Genomic DNA, 17466 nt, shown 5'->3' on the forward strand with positions numbered 1-17466 from the left:
TCATATTTTTAAACTATGATTGGACTCCCACGTTTAATTTTATTTATTTATCATTTTTTAAATACTAAATTAATTTGTATTTTAATTTCATTGTTTCCTATAAGGAATTGAACTCAGGTCCATTAAATCACATCTGACATCTTTGCAACTAAACCAATGTACATTCATAATAAGTAATTCCCATGATTTTTAGTAATTTTAAACAATTCTGAATTTAAAACAAAAAAATACAAAACTTGTATCAATAGGGCCTCGAACCCAAATCCCTTCAGATTAATGACAGTCAATTTACTATAATAGAAATTGATTTGTTTATTTGTAAATGATAATCAATTTACTAACAATAAAAATTGATTTGCATAGTTGTTATTGATAGTCTCTTTACTAACTGTATAAATTGATTTGTATAGTTGTAAATAATAATAACTTTATTAATAAGATAGTCACTTTATTAACAATAGAAATTGATTTGTCTATTTGTAAATGATAGTCACTTTGCTAACAATAAAAATTGATTTGCCTAGTTGTTATTGATAGTTTCTTTACTAATCATATAAATTAATTTGTATAATTGTAAATGATACTAATAACTTTATTAACAAGATACTCACTTTATTAAAAATAGAAATTGTTTTGTCTATTTGTAAATGATAGTTATTTTACTAATAGAAATTGATTTGTCTAGTTATAAGTGATAGTCACTTTATTAATCATAGAAATTGATTTAAATAATAATCACTTTATTAACCACAGAAATTGATTTTTCTAGTTGCAAATGATAATCACTTTATTATCAAGAAATTGATTTGTCTAATTGTAAACTGAATATCATTTTACTTGAAGGGACTTGAATTTGAGACCTCGTAGATAAAAATTTATGTATAAGAATTTATTAATGAGTAGAAATCATGAGAATTACTTGTCATGAATGTACATTAGCATAGTGGTAAAGACACATAGTGTATTTGAATTCGATTCTTTATAAGAAACAATTTTCGCTTTTTCAACATGACAGTTCCATAAGGGTTTAAAAGTATGAAAAAAAAAATCCATTTAAAATAGAGGGATCAAAATATATCTTTACTAATAAAAAAAATCTTAAAAAAAAAGTAGTGATCGGAACCCTCTTGTTGTTGATAATGACAGCCACACAACTTTTATTTTTAAAATTAAACTGTTATGCCTGCTATTAAAAAAAAAACCTTTGAAATCGACGTGAAAATAAACTAATATTTAATTTCAAAACCATGCTTACCAAATACCAGAAAATTCAAGATAACGAGAGTGCATTCTACCAAATGAATAAAAACACTGAAAATAGTATTCCCGGTGGGACCACAGTGAAGAAAATGAATAATATATATAATTTCTGTTTATTTATCGTGTTGTGTTTCGTTGAAAATCTCTGTTTATGTTGCTGTACGTTGTGCGTATATTCTGGTATTATTTACTTTTTCCTTTTTCTTAGCCTCATCACTTTTCAATCCCCTCATCATTCAATTCAATTCAAAATCACCATCACTTTCTTTCTTCTTCTTTTTCCTTTTCAATCCTCCCTCATCAATCTCAATCACCACCTAATTTTCCTTAATCTCATTCCAAGCTACCTTCCTTTTCTTCGTTTTTTCAATTGCTTAATTCAACTCCTTTCCTTAATTGCTGATTAGTTTTTCTCATTTATACCTTACTCAGGTTCATACTCTCTTATATGCTTTTCTTTCCCACCAATTCATTAATTAATCGCTTCTCATAATAATCTCTTTTTTTCTTCTTTCTCATTTCAATTCTTTACAATTACGACTTTCTAATTTTTTTTCTCTCTGGTAGTTTCTTTATTTGAAGATGGTTTTGGGAATAAGAACTAAGAAGAGTAAAAAAGCGCTTTCGAATTCGATTCAACTTCATTACATTATTCATGTTTACGAGATCAAACCATGGCCGCCTTCACAATCACTCAGGTCTGTTCAATCTGTGCTCTTGCAATGGGAGAACGGTGACCGAAATTCCGGCTCTCTGGCCTCCTCTAGTATTGGCAGCGGGAAAATTGAGTTTAATGAACCGTTCAAGCTTTCGGTGTCGATGATTAGAGACGCGAAGAAGGAGAAGTTTAAGAAGAATTATTTGGAGTTTCAGTTGTATGATAGGACAGTGAAGAGCCAGCTTATAGGTTCATCTGCGGTGAATTTTGCGGATTTTGGGATTATTAAGGAGGCTAGAGCGATATGTTTTCAGTTGAATTGTAAGAAGAGTTTTAAGAGCTCGGTGCAGCCGTTGATGTATGTTAGTATTCAGCCGTTTGATGAAGAGTGTTCGAGCTCATCGCCAAGTAGCAATTTGTCGAAAGAGTTGTCGATGGAAAGGGAAGAGAGGGAATCTGTGTCACAGTCAATTAAAGATGATGATGATGATGAGGATGAAATTGCTTCTTTTACTGATGATGAAACTGATGACATTGCTTCAGATAATTTGCAAACTTTCAGATCAGATTCGAAGACTATAGAAGGTTTATTTCCTCATATTACTGATGTTTCTTTGTTATGATTTGCTAGTAATTAACCATTTAACCACAAAATCTGTGTGTCAATCTATGTAGCAGGATTTTGCTCAATAAAAAACTACTGTAATGTTTTATATTTGGATATAGACTTATACTATCGACTATCGACTATCGACTGATTCTTTTCCTCTTTATTGTCATTATGAACATATACATTGATCATATGCATCATGTTTGGTTGTATGCGACTGCAATTCATGTTCTGTTAGTCTTACAATGTTCAGGAGATGGAATGACTTTATCCTAAGTTTGATTGATTACTCATTTAGTACTTGTATATCATTTACATTATAAGGTTGGTTTCTAATTGTCATTTTAGCTCCACATATAATGATCAAATATTTATCGGGACATAATGTTTGGCGGTTAAGAAACAACACGAGAATAAAGTGTAACTGAGATGAGGATGTTGTGTTGGATGTGTGGTGTAAGACTAGACATGATAGGATTAGAAATGAAAATATTAGAGTGTTGGGGTAGCACCTATAGTAGAGAAGATGGTGGAAAATAGACTTAGGTGGTTTGGGCATATAGAGAGAAGACCTATAGAAGGATCTCGAGATTAACGAGTTGGATAGAACATTACGGCGAAGTTGATCCATGTAGCCGACCCCACTTAATGGGATGAGACTTGGTTGTTGTTGTTGTTAAAGTGTTGATTTGTTCTTTTTGAGTTGTGCTTAGGTACTAGGTATGCAGAAATGCTATTGTCTAGTCTGTCATTTTTAATAGACTGTTGCCATTTGATTTCAGGCAGCAGCAAAATTGTTGAAGGAGGAACAAAGGGAACTAATGGAGAATATATTCTACCATCAGAAATTATCACGTCTAGCTTACATGTAAACTCAAAGGCTGAATCATCCTCACAGATCAATGGCGTCAAATCTCCCTCTTCGTCTCCGGTTCTGCGCTCGGGTAACGGAAATGTTGAAAATGGTAGGCCTTCTTCACCTAAAATTTCTAAGAGAAGTGTCAAGGCTGCTGATGCAAGTTCTCAAATTCAAGAAAGGATTCAAGAATCTCCCTCTTCATCTCCAGTTCTACGCTCAGGTATCGGAAATGTTGAAAATGGTAGGCCCTCTTCGCCTAAAATTTCTAAGAGAAGTGTCAAGGTTGCTGATGCAAGTTCTGAAATTCATGAAAGGATTGAACAATCTTCCTCTTCGTCTCCGGTTTTACTCCCGGGTATCGGAAATGTTGAAAATGGTAGGCCTTCTTCACCTAAAATTTCTAAGAGGAGTGTCAAGGTTGCTGATGCAAGTTCTGAAATTCATGAAAGGATTCAACAATCTCCCTCTTCGTCTCTGGTTTTACGCCCGGGGATCGGAAATGTTGAAAATGATAGGCCTTCTTCACCTAAAATTTCTAAGAGAAGTGTCAATGTTGCTGATGCAAGTTCTGAAATTCAAGAAAGGATTGAACAAACTCCCTCTTCGTCTCCGGTTTTACGCCCGGGTGTCGGAAATGTTGAAAATGGTAGGCCTTCTTCACCTAAAATTTCTAAGAGAAGTGTCAAGGTTGCTGATGCAAGTTCTGAAATTCAAGAAAGGATTCAACAATCCCGTTGGCAAGATATTTCTGTTGATAGGTTCAAAGCCGTATCTCCATCTTCAAACATTCCATCAAGTACGAGACCACATTTTGAAACATCTTCCCAATCTCAAGTGCTACCGGAGGATAGTGTAAGTCAAGAAGATAGCACAGAAAACAGGAGATATAAAGGATATGTTCCCAAGAAAGTTGGCAGTGTTTCTAACACTAGTGTGATGGAGGACAAAGAGAAAAAGGAAAAGGGAAGAAAAGGACGAGAACAATTCACTGGGAGTAATGGAAATTTTGAAAATGTGCTTGACAATAATTTTTCAGATGATGAATCTACAAGGACAAAAAAATTAAATACTGATTCTCTTCTGCTAAGTAAAAAATTACATGAACGACCAATAACTTTTGTGACAAATGAGAAATCAGAGGATATGAGAAGTAAAAAGTTTCCCTTACAAACTACTGAGAGCTATGGGCAGTACATCGGGAGTCAGAACCTAGATCAGGAAGAGAAAATAAATACTTTTAATGGTGCTCATGTTGCTGCTGCTTGTCGTAAAGATATTAATGTGAATGGTAGTTCTTTTATTGATAATTCTGAATTGAAGGCCGAAGTTGAACGGCTTCGTGAAGAGTTGAGAGAAGCTGCTGCTCTTGAAGCTTCAATGTACTCAGTTATTGCTGAACATGGCTCATCAAACAAGGTTCACGCACCTGCTCGGCGCTTGTCTAGATTCTATTTCCATGCTCGCAGAGTTGGCTCCCCTGCTAAAATAGATAATGCAGCCCAGAGCGTTGTCTCGGGATTTGTTTTGGTTTCCAAAGCTTGTGGAAATGATGTTCCAAGGTATATAAAAGTTTATTTCATAACTTTCTCTACTATGCCAAAACGATATAATAGTTCAGGAGCATACAACCGATGATATTGTTTTTATAGTTCTAAATTGCAAGAAAACTAATGGAATAAAATAATTGTTGGTTGTTGTTGTGTCTATTGATGTTTTATTATTCATTATTATTTTAAAAAAGCCGCAACATAGTTTTCATCATTTGCTTGCATTTTATACCATTTCTTAGTTTATTGTTTTGTAACCGTGAATAGGTTGACATTCTGGTTCTCAAACCTACTATTGCTAAGAGCAATTGTGAGCGAAGGAGTTGAAAATAAAGACCTTGGTAATAGTCAGTGCCTCAATGATGACAAAGAAAAAGAAAATACAGAAGAATACTTTCATGGCTGGCTGGAGCCAGAGACTTTTTTAGTTGCTTTGGAAAAGGTTGAAGCATGGATGTTCTCTCGAATTATTGAGTCAGTGTGGTGGCAGGTTGAATCCTAAACCTTTATTTTTCTCCTCCTTTTTCTTCCTTTTTTGCTTCTCTGTCATTTCCCAAGAAACTTTTATTGAAATTGAATGCCTTTTTTACTTTTTACTGATGTTTTTTGTTGTTTGTTGTTGCCAGACTCTTACTCCATACATGCAGTCCGCGGCAGCTAAGAGCTCTAACTCTAGGAAAACCTATAGTAAGAGATATACTATTGGTGATCATGATCAAGGAAACTTTTCTATTGATTTATGGAAAAGAGCTTTCAAGGATGCATGTGAAAGGCTTTGTCCTCTTCGAGCTGGAGGGCTTGAGTGTGGCTGCTTGCATGTGATATCTAGAATGGTATAATTTAACAGTCGGTATTCCTTATTCAATGTGTTTCAATGCTGGATTCATTCTTATTATATTCTTCTCTTTTACATGTATATGGATGTAGATGCATAATATGACAAGTTGTTGGAATGTTCCAAGTTGAATGGATAATGTAGATGTTCATGTTTGCTCTTAATTAGGATATGCACTATTTGTTCCTATCTTTATAAAATATAATCGAAATGCAGCGTGATTGAAATAGAACTTCTCTTGTGTTTGTAGGTGATGGAACAGTTGGTTAATAGACTTGATGTGGCAATGTTCAATGCTATTCTTCGGGAATCAGCCGATGAAATGCCCACCGATCCTATATCTGACCCTATAAGTGATTCTAAGGTTCTTCCTATTGCATCTGGAAAATCAGGCTTTGGCGCTGGTGCGCAACTGAAGAATGCTGTGAGTGACTAAACTTTTGGTTCAGAGCATTCCTTTTCTTTTCTTTTTTTAATTTCGCTCCAAATTTGAAATATACTTCAAATTCAAAGCTTTTGAATATTGATGTATTCATATTAACAATCCATGAAGTTTGCAACATATGTACTCTTGGTAACTTCTTATTATCTGTACAGGTTGGTGACTGGTCAAGATGGCTTTCAGATTTGTTTGGCATTGATGATTGCGACTCTCATGAAGATAACAATGAAAATGATGACATAAAATATGAATCCTCCTTCAAACCTTTCCCTCTCTTGAACACGTTGAGTGATCTAATGATGCTTCCTTTCGAAATGCTTGCAGACAGATCTATGAGAAAAGAGGTTTGATTACATTTGATTTTTTGACTTGTGTTTTTCATCTTATTCCTTGTGAAACAAATATTTTGATTTTGATTATACGAAAAACTTCTTTAGGTATGTCCTAGACTAGGCATATCATTGATAAAACAGGTCGTCAACAATTTTGTCCCTGATGAGTTTACCCCTGGACCTGTCCCGAATGCTGTTATCGAGGCATTGAACAATGAGGTTGGTTAATTTGTTGCATGTTTTTCTTCTCTTTGAATTCAATCAATAACTGTCACGAGGTCACTGGATTATTACAATGCCTACATTGTGTCAGAAGCATTGCTTAAGCCCCTTAACTTTTAACATAGAGAACATGGTTATTAGTAACTTAAGCGATATAAGCAAATAACTTTAACTATTCTTTTATCGATTTTAGGATATTGCAGATGATGAAGGGTCCATCTCAAGCTTTCCATGCACTGCTGGTTCCACATTCTATGCACCTCCACCAGCTTCTTCAGTTGTGAGCATGCTAAAAGAAGTGGGAACCCCTTCACAAAGAAGCGGATCATTTATGCTTAAAAAGTTATACACAAGTGATGATGAACTCGATGAATTAGATTCACCACTTTCTGCTCTTGGCATGGATGACTCTAAGAAAATGTTTGCAGTAGTAAAGGAAGGTCGTAAGGTTGTCCGATATGAGCTTTTGAAAGAAGTATGGAAGAGTAGTGAATGACATATATCCGATCATTATTTCATTCTTTTTGTATATTTTGTTTACAGTTTAGCTTATAGTAAATAACAACTTTTGTTTTGTTTCTTTAACAATAAGAGTAATAATAGTATTGGCCTTTTATAATAATCTTGTCCACCTTCAGTTTTCCCTGCGTGCATTTTTTCATGTTGCAGTCGTGCGATGGTTCTCGCACTGCATTCTTTGTGCACATATAGCATTCAAGTGTTATCCATATTTATTAAATACGCCAAACTAAGTTGAATTCTCATGCTAAGTTATCATCCTCTCAGATGTAAGCTAAGTTACCAAACTCTTTCATTACGGCTGTTATCTTGAATGGAACGACAAAACCAAGAAAAATGTGCCACAATGCGTCCGTCCGGCACAGATGGGTGATTGGATTGAAATGATTGCGATAACGGGATGTGAATTGGAATGACGCTGCTCTGACGTGACTAGGAGTGTCTGCGTCAATTGTATATGATATTACCCTTGATTTGTTAATGATATATTGATGATTTTGATGTTTGATCGGTCACCATTTCTAGTAGTGTTCTGTCATCTATTAGGCATGAATCTGCAAAAATCGGTAACATTTTGTCTTATTTTTTATTGTTTTTCAAGTTATTATCGCATTGTGTATTTTCATTCGTGTGTTAGTGTTTTATCTCTTTTTGTCGCATTTTATGCGTTTCCATGGTAGTTCAATATGGTTGCAGGTCCAGCTAAAAACCCAAAGGATTGATGTGAGAAGAATCGGATTTCGGAGGTGTGATAAAGTGATTATTGAGCAACACAGAGGCCTGACACGGGTGCCCGTGTCACCTGACACGGCCCGTGTTAGGAGGAGGCTGAATAGGAGCTTTGAGGAGTTTTGAAGAATGGGCAGAAGTCTGACACGAGTGCCCGTGTCAACTGACACGGCCGTGTCAGAAAAGCTGGAAGAAATAAATGTGAACGTCCAAGTCAGGGAGCCAACGCGGGTGCCCGTGTCAGCTGATACGACCGTGTTGGCCAAATACGCTGTTTTTGCTGAGTTTTCGAGACGTGTTGTATTTGTGCTCCCGGAGGATAATTTTGGTATTCACTACAACTTTAAGTGATATGAGGCTATTTAGGCTACTTTTGGAGAAAGAGAAACGGACTTTTGATCGTACGAAAGAATTGCAGAAGAAAGAGGAGAGAGCTCTCAAGGGTTTCGGAGAACGGAGATCTTCAAGAGCAATCACGATTGAAGATCAAAGCAATCCTATTTTCTTGTAATGTCTAACCTTCTTATTGTATTTTCTTTGAAGATTATGAGCGGCTAAACCCCCCAATGCTAGGGGGTGTCCTTGAATTGCTATTATGATGAACCTAATTTCCATTATTTTATGATCTCAAAGTTTGTGTGAATATATTTTATTGTTCAAAGTTCTTAATGCTTTTTCTATCGGACCAATAGATTTTGATAAACAGTTAAGGTTTAGGTCGGACAAAGCACCTTATCACTGTTTGCACAACAATACTACGACAGATATTGTTTAGGAATGAGGATTCACCGTAGTAACTGTGGTAATCTTCTTAAATTATATTTTGCTTGATATCATGAATGGCTAAGGAATTAGGACGCGGGATAGGTATCAAAAGAGTTTTCGGCTAAGGAATTAGGGAAGACTATTCTTGAGATTCGGTAGTAGATCATTCGGAAACCTATTTCATAAAATAAGGATTAAGGGTTGTTACAAGGCAATTCATACACCGTGCCCTAACATGCTCTCTCATATCGTTTAAAAGACAATTTTACTCTTTTACTTTAATTTATTCTTATTAATCATTATTTCGAAACAATCACAAAATCCCCACGCTATTTTGTTCAATTGAATCATTATAAGAACTTGTACTTCCTACGCAGTCCTCGAGATTGATATTGGGGAGCACTCCCTATTATTACTACATCGGTTAAAAAAATAGTACACTTGTTATTTTACCGATCAATGTTCATCCATAATATGTCGAGGGGGGTGAAGAGGATATAGAGGATGAAGAGGAAGACAAAACTAGTGCTAGAGAAGTGACGACGAAAACTTGGATTTTTATGATGCTTGAACTTTTATTTGAGTTTTGATATTTAGTTATTAGAGGATTAAATGTTTGTTCTCTCCAATTTTATTGACATTTGCAAGTATGTTTTGCATAAGACTCACTGGTTTTTTTATTTATAGATATGAGTACATCATGAGTTTTGAGTATTTAATGCTAACCAGTGCTCTTAGGGCACTTTTTAAGTAATTAAAATTGTAAGTTTTTATAAAAATGCGTGTATTCATTGCATTAGAAATTGAAATATTGACTTTTATAAAAAAATATTTTCTTTATTTAGTATGCTTAAAGAGTGTCCTGAGGGCACCGGTTAGCAAGACCCTTAACTATATTAGTGGTTGTGTCATTAAAGTAATATTCGTTCGGCTCTATTTTTTGGAATGATGTAGCGAGTTACTATTTGAGATTTGAGAGTTACTATTTGAGATTGGTAACATAAGAAGTAAGTATTTGGTGTCTAAAGATGTCCTTGAGTTGAGATTGGAGATTTTTTCTTGCCACCCCCTAAATTATCCCTGCCACCCCCTCAAATAGGGCGTTTTTATCAAATTATCCCCGTCACCTCCTCAAATAGGGCGTTTTTACCAAATTATCCTGGTAAAATACCATATTTTTTGAAATTTCATGTACCGTATCGGAAATTTCATATAAATACTGAAAATTTTGTTGATTTTACCAATTTTACCGTGCTTGATGCTACATATCGGAAAATTAAAAATTTCAGTACCGGATTTTTCAAATTTACGTTATGCGGAGAAATACCGAAAATTTGAAATTTCCGGTACATGAAAAAGTGCATCACCACCACATATTAAGAGTGCTATGAAATTTTCGGTTCTTTTAAGAGTGCACATATTTCCGGTATATGAAAAATACCGGAAATTTTAAATTTCTGGTAAACATTGGGACTTAATTTTTTAAATTGCACCGGAAATTTTGAAAATTCCGGTAAATAGATACCGGAATTTTGTAAAAAACAAAGAATTTCTGGTATCAACCAAAAAGAGGTGTCGAAAATTTGCTCTGCGGTACCGAAAATTTATTTTTTGATGATTTTGACAACATTAATTTTTTTCCATATAAAGGTAAAAAAATTGAGTAAATAGTGTCAGGAGCATTTTGGAAATAACGTAAAATTGGGGGGGGGGGGGGGGTGACAAGTATAAAAAAGGGGGTGGCAAGTTAATTTCTCTTGAGATTGGTAACATAAGATGTAAGTACTTTGTGTCTAAAGATGTCACATTTCAACAAAAATATGTCTTACATTACTTATCTTCATTCCCATAGGAAAAACATGAATGACTTCGATAATGAGTTCAAAATTTGCTAGGACATTTCACCACTAGTGCAGAGATAGAGACATACTTCACTGAGCAAGATCAGGCCTTAGTTAACAGGCGAGCTGAGATGAGGGCTATTTGGGCAAGACAAAATCAATAATTTCAAGATGGCATGAATGATCTAAACAACTTCTTTAGCTCCGGTAACATGTGACTTAGGAGCTTTTTACTTTTTTATTTTTCAGATTTTGTTTTATTTCCCTTTTGTAATATGATTTAAGGAAGAGTACTAGCTATCTATCAAGAATACTTTCCCCCTATTTGTATTTCTCTTTTGTTTTAATTAATGAGCTTGTTTGTTTATGTTGTTTCTTACCGTTTTGATTTGCTACCTTACCAATGCATTGTGAAAAAAAAAAGTCATCATAAAAGAATGAACAAAAGAGGTTGCTTCCTGGCAAATTGACATTTGATAAAGAAAAGAGAAGTCGGCTACTTGTACCCAATCTTTAGATACCTCATTCAGTAAGGTTTGAGTCAAGTATTCCAATATTCATGTTTCCTTTTTATGAGAGCATCCATACATTAGTTATTTTTTAGAATTTGGATTATTTCTAATTTGAGTCTATTGTTCTGATAAATACACATTGAGGCAGTAGTTTGTGAAAATTTTGGGCCTTTTTAAACCAACCTATTGAAATATTATCATATCCATTATTAACCACTTCGAGCCTTAGACATTCTTTTGGTGACATATCATGTGATATAGCCATTTGACTTGAAAGATTAAATATGTCCACCCTCTTTGGAGTTAGGTAAAAGTATTTGTTTTACTTGTCTGATGAAAAAGAATAAATTTGGGGTTGCTCTTTGAGGTTAGCGACATTTAAGTTTGGAGTTGGGGTATTAGAGAAATTGGTCAAAGAGAAAAAAAAAATTAAAATGACTTCTTAAATAAAAACAAAAAAAAAACAAAAAAGGTCTCTAGTGCAAAAAAAGAAAAAGAAAAGAGTGACATGAAAGAAATTAGGTAACATCAGGAAAACTAGGTACCTAAATCCAAACGTTTAAGCCTATTATCCTAAATTTCCCACCCTAACATAAGTCACATTACAACCTTAAAATAACCTCAAAAGTGTGTGTTTAAGTATGACTTTGATTGATTCGGTTAGAAATTATACAAACCAATCGTTAAATGCTTTTGTATGTTGATTGTGTGATTGTCCTCTAAAATTGAGTGAATATATGTGAGATGAGAGAATTTTTTTGATTTACTCGGATTGAAGCAAGGAACAGAAGTGTTGAGAAGCAAAATAAGAAAGGTGACATTCATTGGTAAAGATAAACATTTTAATTGTGATGAAATATTTAGCGTGCAGACAGGTTACTTGAGGACAAGTAACAAAGTAAGTTTGGGGTTGTGATGACACTTTGTCAGTACATAAAATTTGTGAGTAATTTTGACGGAATTGATGGAGTAATGAGAAAAGCCCACACAAAAGTGTGGAAGAAAGCATATTATGGAGGAGTTAATAATTGCACTAAAGTAGAGATCTAGGAAATTACTAATTTTGAATAAGGTACACTCCCTTTCAGATATTTGGAGGCCCTCTTACTAGCAAAAAATTAGTTGTTCAACATTCATTAGGATTGATAGATAAAATTATGATGAGGATAAGACATTGGAGTGCAAAACTTCTTAGTTTTGTTGGCAGAATTCAGCTTATCAGAAATGTGATTTTTGCCACAACCAACTACTACATGCAGAGTTTTCCACTGCCGAAGAAAGTGTTTCAGAAAATTGAATCCATCCGCAGGTCCTTTCTTAGGTCAAGATGAGATGTTAACACAAGAAGATCACATGTAGTCTGGCAGGAAGTTTGCTCCCCAAAGAAACATGGTGGACTAAACCTAATTTCTTGAGCTGAATGGAACAGGGCTAGTATGGTAAAGATGTTGTGGAATTTGAGTGGTAAGGTAGATAGCATGTGGATTAAGTGGATTTACTACTATAATATAAAGGAAGACACACTTATGAGTAGGGATGTAAATGAATATAATTGGGGACGGATAATATGATATATGTGTCTGTCCCATTGGATAAATATGATGTTCATATCAGCCTCATATCTGAGCAGATATCCGTTAAACAGGTAATCCACAGGTTTTAAGGTATCCAAGAGTTTTAAGGTATCTGCGAATTATTTACAGATATTCGTGGATAACACTATTTTTCTAAAATTATGTTTTAAAAAAAATATTTGCAGTTCCTTCTAAAGACCTAAGACGTTATTATCATATAACGTTCATACAAATCTCTCTTATTTTAACAACAAAATTTCATCAAATTAATTTCCTTTATTTTCACCAAAGTATAATACCCCATATATTTCATTTTTAACAAAAAAAAGAATGATATTATGATTATGAGTTATGGTGGAAGAGCGGACGACGCAGGAGTAGAAAGGATGACACTAGTTGGACGAAAAAAGAGCGGTACTAGTTGGTTGGACGATGAAATTATTGAACTGAGGTATGAAGTATAGAAGAAACTTAAATATGAAATGACCAATAAGGTTTGTATAGAATATAAAGGTTTTCTTCAAATAAAATGTGTGTGTGTGTGTGTGTGTGTGTGTGTGTGTGTGTGTGTGTGTGTGTGTGTGTGTGTGTGTGTGTATATATATATATATATATATATATATATATATATATATATATACGAGGAGATTAGTTTTTTTAGAAGATGAAAAGATAGAGTATAATAAACTAATAATATTTAAGTAATTTTTATAATTTATTAACGAATACGGATATCCGCGGGCACGGGTAACATTAAACCTGTATCCATATCTATTAATAAATGAATATTTAAATATCTATTTATTTTATTTGTATATATCTATTAAACTACTCGCCCCTACCCGTGACAGATTTTATCCGCGAATATCTGCGGGTATGAATATTTTTGTCATCCCTACTTATGACAGTCCCCATTAGAAACAATTGTTCTTGGATGCTGAAAGCTATATTGAGACAAAGAGAAGTGGTGAATTTGATGAAGAATTGGAATGAAGTCAATGGAAGATTTAAAATTAAGACTAGATATTAAACCCTCAAAGAGATGCAAATGGCTAATCTGCAGGATGTATTAAAGAGAAAAATCTTTTATGATAATTTGGCAAGACCTGGAGCCATAACTAGTACTTGGTTAGCCTATCAAGATAGATTGGCAACTAAAGAAGGATTGAAAGGGCTTAAAATCATTGATGATGACATCTGCTGCTTTTGTCCCCAGGTTGAAACACTCGGCCACATCATGTTTGAATATGAAGGCCTGATATACATTTGGAAAAAAGTGCTTGATTGGATGCAAATTAAGCATAATCTATAGTAGTGGCTGAAGGAAATTAAATGGATAGTTTAGAATAGTAAAGAGAAAGGTTGGAAGGCAAAAATACTTAAGACAACATTTGATGAAACAATTTATGAAACATGAAGGTATAGGAGTGATACTTTTTTACACATAATGATAGTAATACAAACATATATAGGCTCTAAAATTACAGATACTCTTGTTTATAAGGTTTGGATGAAACCCAAACTTAGGGAGAATATAACTAAATTGATGATGGTGTAATTAGCTTAGATTTGCAGTTGGTGTAATTGTGGTTGGTTGGATCTCTTGATCGTCTTGATTGTAATTACCTGTTGTTTTGGATTAGTGAAAAGTATATTTGATTCCAAAAAACAAATAATTGTAAAAAAAAATTTGTTATCATTGTTTTTAGTTAGTCCAAAAAATATTTCAATATTTGAATGGATCGCATTAAACACATGATAAATTGCATACATAGATTTTTTTATTGATTCAATACAGTTAGATGCGGATTATTTAACAAGTTAAAGGATATTGAATTTACAGTAAATCTTGAGAAGAAGTTAATAACCCAAAATTTTCCGTCAAAAAAAGTTAATAACCCAAAGAAGAAAGGCTAAGAAGAATTTAAATTAACTACATGAATCTTAATGGTTAGTATTGTGTGAAGATCCTAATTTTCAGTATTGCCAATATTGCATGAAAATTATGGTTAAAGCAAAATTCATAAATTACATTTGGTCAACTTTCTAAATTTGGTCCAAATTAACTCACACTGTTCCTACATTCTCTGACCTATAATTTTGGTCATCCATAAATGTTGTTCTTAAAGGAAGCAATTGACTCACTTCCATGGTTAATCCTCTTTTCACCATTTTTGTTGGTTGCTTAGCTTATAGTATTATTATTATAGCAACTATTTCATAAAATACTACATTTCATGCATAATTGAAAGTTTGATCTTATATAGTTGAAATGGGTAATTTATTGCTAGATCAAATTAAAAAGCAGACAACAAATTTTCTACTAGAGAAATACAAATCTGCTAGGATGACATTTACAGATGTTACAGGAGCTGAATTGTAAGTATGTGTGCTCATACGCATTTTCTCGCTCAACCTAGTTGTTGATTTTTTAGATCAATTGATATTTTAAACTTGGTTTACACAGTAAAATAAACTCAGTCGTGGATTTATCACTAGAGGACTCAGATTCGTTACATAAAATTTGTACCACATAAATTGTTACACTTAATTTGTTAACATATATCTATGATTAATTATAGGCTAGCTGAGGAAGCAACAAACAAAGAAGATTGCAGCCCTGATGCAAAAACAATGACAAAAATTGCTGAGGCATCTTTTGATCTTGATGAATATTGGAGAATTGTTGATGTTCTTCATAGAAGGTATATATGTTAATATAAGAAGAAAAAAAATTATGAAATTAGTGACACTTATCTAGAATTTTCAAATTTAATAACATAAATGATTCAAATTGCAGGTTGTACAATATTGATTGGGATCAATGGAGGCAATCTTACAAAGCATTAGTTCTTCTAGAATTCATGCTCACTCATGGTCCTATAGATTTTGCTCGAGAATTTCAATGTGATGCTGAAATTATTGAAGAACTAGGAAATTTGACTTATATCGACAAAAGAGGGTAACCTTTTACTTTTTTTGTTATAATTTTATTTATGATGATTAATAAACATGATATATGACCGACTAATTCAATGGAGACCCTTGACCTTCCACTTGCGGTGGTTTTAAAACATGAGATCTTAAGAGGAGCACGCTCCTAAATCCAAAATCTCCACCAATAAACTAACCTTAGGGCTTGATTAATAAACAAGTCATATAACTGACTAACCTGAGGAGACCAATCTCACCATCCACTTGTGATGGTCCCCTTTAAAGGCAGAGACCATAAGAGGAACATACTCTTTGATTTCAAGGCTTCACCAAAAGGTCAACCCTAACATTTAATTAATAAAAAATCACTATTACCGACTAATCTGAGGGATACCAATCCCACCATCCACTTGCGGTGATTATATTTAAAACTAAGATGGAACACACTCTCGGGTCTCGGTCTTCACCATCGGGTCGAAGTTCATTAATAAATAGGTTAATTATTGATTTCAGGTTTAACTGGGGAAGTAGAATGCAAAACCTAACTAATGAAATACTAAAGCTTTTGCAAGGTGGAGAAGCTCTAAAAGAGGCACGTTTGAAGGCACTGAAAATAACAAATGAAATACAAGGATTTGGAAGTGGAAGTTCATTGAACTCTCCAACATCAACAGTATCATCACCTAGTTCATTCTCTTCTGATCAATTAGGATCACCAGGATCTTCATCATTTTGCTCATTTTCTACCAATAGCAGTCCTAAGAATGTGGATGAAAAACACCTTTGGAATGGTCCAGCAATTGAAGAGATTTTGATTGATTCTGATGTTGATGCCGATGATGATGATTTTGATGGAGAAGATGGAAAACCAAAAGGATTTGTAAGTGAAATATGTTCAAAGATTATTGGTGGTAATAATCGTGGAAAGATTGAATTTAGGTGCATTTCTGATGTTGGAAAGAAGGTTCCTAAAAAGTGTTATGATCGCCAATATTCACTTTGGTTTTAAAGGAATAATGTTAATATACATATATTATGCTAGAAAAGTTTATATGCATGATGTTTCTTAGTTTTGTACTATACAATGATATCTCTTGTAAATTTCATCACCTATATATGAATGTACACATATGTAATATTAATAAAAGTTTTCTTTATCTTATGTTTCTACTAAAATAGAATATTAACTTTAGAAAGGTGTAGGATTTGGACAAGTGAGCATGTCACAAAAAATGTGTTGAATGTGGAACAAAAGAATTAGACAAAAACAAAGTTTGACTTTAGTATCCTGAATGAGATTGCTCATTCGTTTCAAACTTTGTAGGGTAGGTTGGTTTAGCTAAGGGGCTGCTTAGGAATAAGCCCAGCTAAAGGCACGAGTGAGAGTTTTTCTTTCTCTACCTCTAAAATCTATCAAGAATTCTTTGATTTAATGAAGAAAAAAATCATTATTAAATTCGAAACCTATTTTTGGAACTTTTTCGATTTTAGAATTTGAATATTTTTATCATATCTCATGCTTAGAAATAAAAACTACTATTCATCATATTTTCCTCATCTTTTTAAATCCTACTAAAAGTCTATAAAAAATATGAAAATTGTGCTTCAAATGACAATCAAATCATTAATGGATATTAGACATGTCATTTTTTCTAAATTTAAAGGTAATGTGACTCTTAAACTTTTGTAAATATATTTTAATCTTATCCAAACCAAGGTATCCCAACATTAAGCTGGAAACTGATAAGATGATCATTTCCAACAATGCTTCATCCTTGAGAGTTTCTTCTCGGTTTGGGGTATAATGGGGGTGGTACATGCAATACA

The 17466-nt window shown here is 33.6% G+C and overlaps 2 protein-coding genes across 2 annotated transcripts; both read left to right on the forward strand.

Moving 5' to 3' along the window:
* The first annotated feature begins 1400 nt into the window (after positions 1-1400).
* Positions 1401-7387, forward strand: LOC131644309 (uncharacterized). The gene is made up of 9 exons (XM_058914774.1): positions 1401-1692; positions 1828-2503; positions 3311-4946; positions 5202-5424; positions 5561-5767; positions 6020-6193; positions 6367-6555; positions 6649-6762; positions 6959-7387. Exons 2-9 carry the CDS (start codon positions 1843-1845, stop codon positions 7259-7261), a joined length of 3507 nt encoding a protein of 1168 aa, XP_058770757.1. The 5' UTR covers positions 1401-1692; positions 1828-1842; the 3' UTR covers positions 7262-7387.
* Positions 7388-14880: 7493 nt separating this feature from the next.
* On the forward strand, positions 14881-16759 carry LOC131617821 (ENTH domain-containing protein C794.11c-like). Its single transcript, XM_058889076.1, has 4 exons — positions 14881-15084; positions 15288-15410; positions 15506-15667; positions 16153-16759. The coding sequence occupies exons 1-4, from the start codon at positions 14978-14980 to the stop codon at positions 16646-16648; spliced, it is 888 nt and encodes a 295-aa protein (XP_058745059.1). The 5' UTR covers positions 14881-14977; the 3' UTR covers positions 16649-16759.
* Positions 16760-17466: the final 707 nt, after the last annotated feature.

Source organism: Vicia villosa, linkage group LG1 (assembly GCF_029867415.1).
Source record: "Vicia villosa cultivar HV-30 ecotype Madison, WI linkage group LG1, Vvil1.0, whole genome shotgun sequence".
NCBI lineage: Eukaryota > Viridiplantae > Streptophyta > Magnoliopsida > Fabales > Fabaceae > Vicia > Vicia villosa.

Coding starts and splice junctions, on each gene's coding strand:
- LOC131644309 (XM_058914774.1), top strand. CDS start 1,843: ATGGTTTTGGGAATAAGAACTAAGAAGAGTAAAAAAGCGCTTTCGAAT. Junction 2,504..3,310: donor AGATTCGAAGACTATAGAAG/GTTTATTTCCTC, acceptor ATTTGATTTCAG/GCAGCAGCAAAATTGTTGAA. Junction 6,763..6,958: donor TCGAGGCATTGAACAATGAG/GTTGGTTAATTT, acceptor TATCGATTTTAG/GATATTGCAGATGATGAAGG.
- LOC131617821 (XM_058889076.1), top strand. CDS start 14,978: ATGGGTAATTTATTGCTAGATCAAATTAAAAAGCAGACAACAAATTTT. Junction 15,085..15,287: donor GATGTTACAGGAGCTGAATT/GTAAGTATGTGT, acceptor GATTAATTATAG/GCTAGCTGAGGAAGCAACAA. Junction 15,668..16,152: donor ACTTATATCGACAAAAGAGG/GTAACCTTTTAC, acceptor TATTGATTTCAG/GTTTAACTGGGGAAGTAGAA.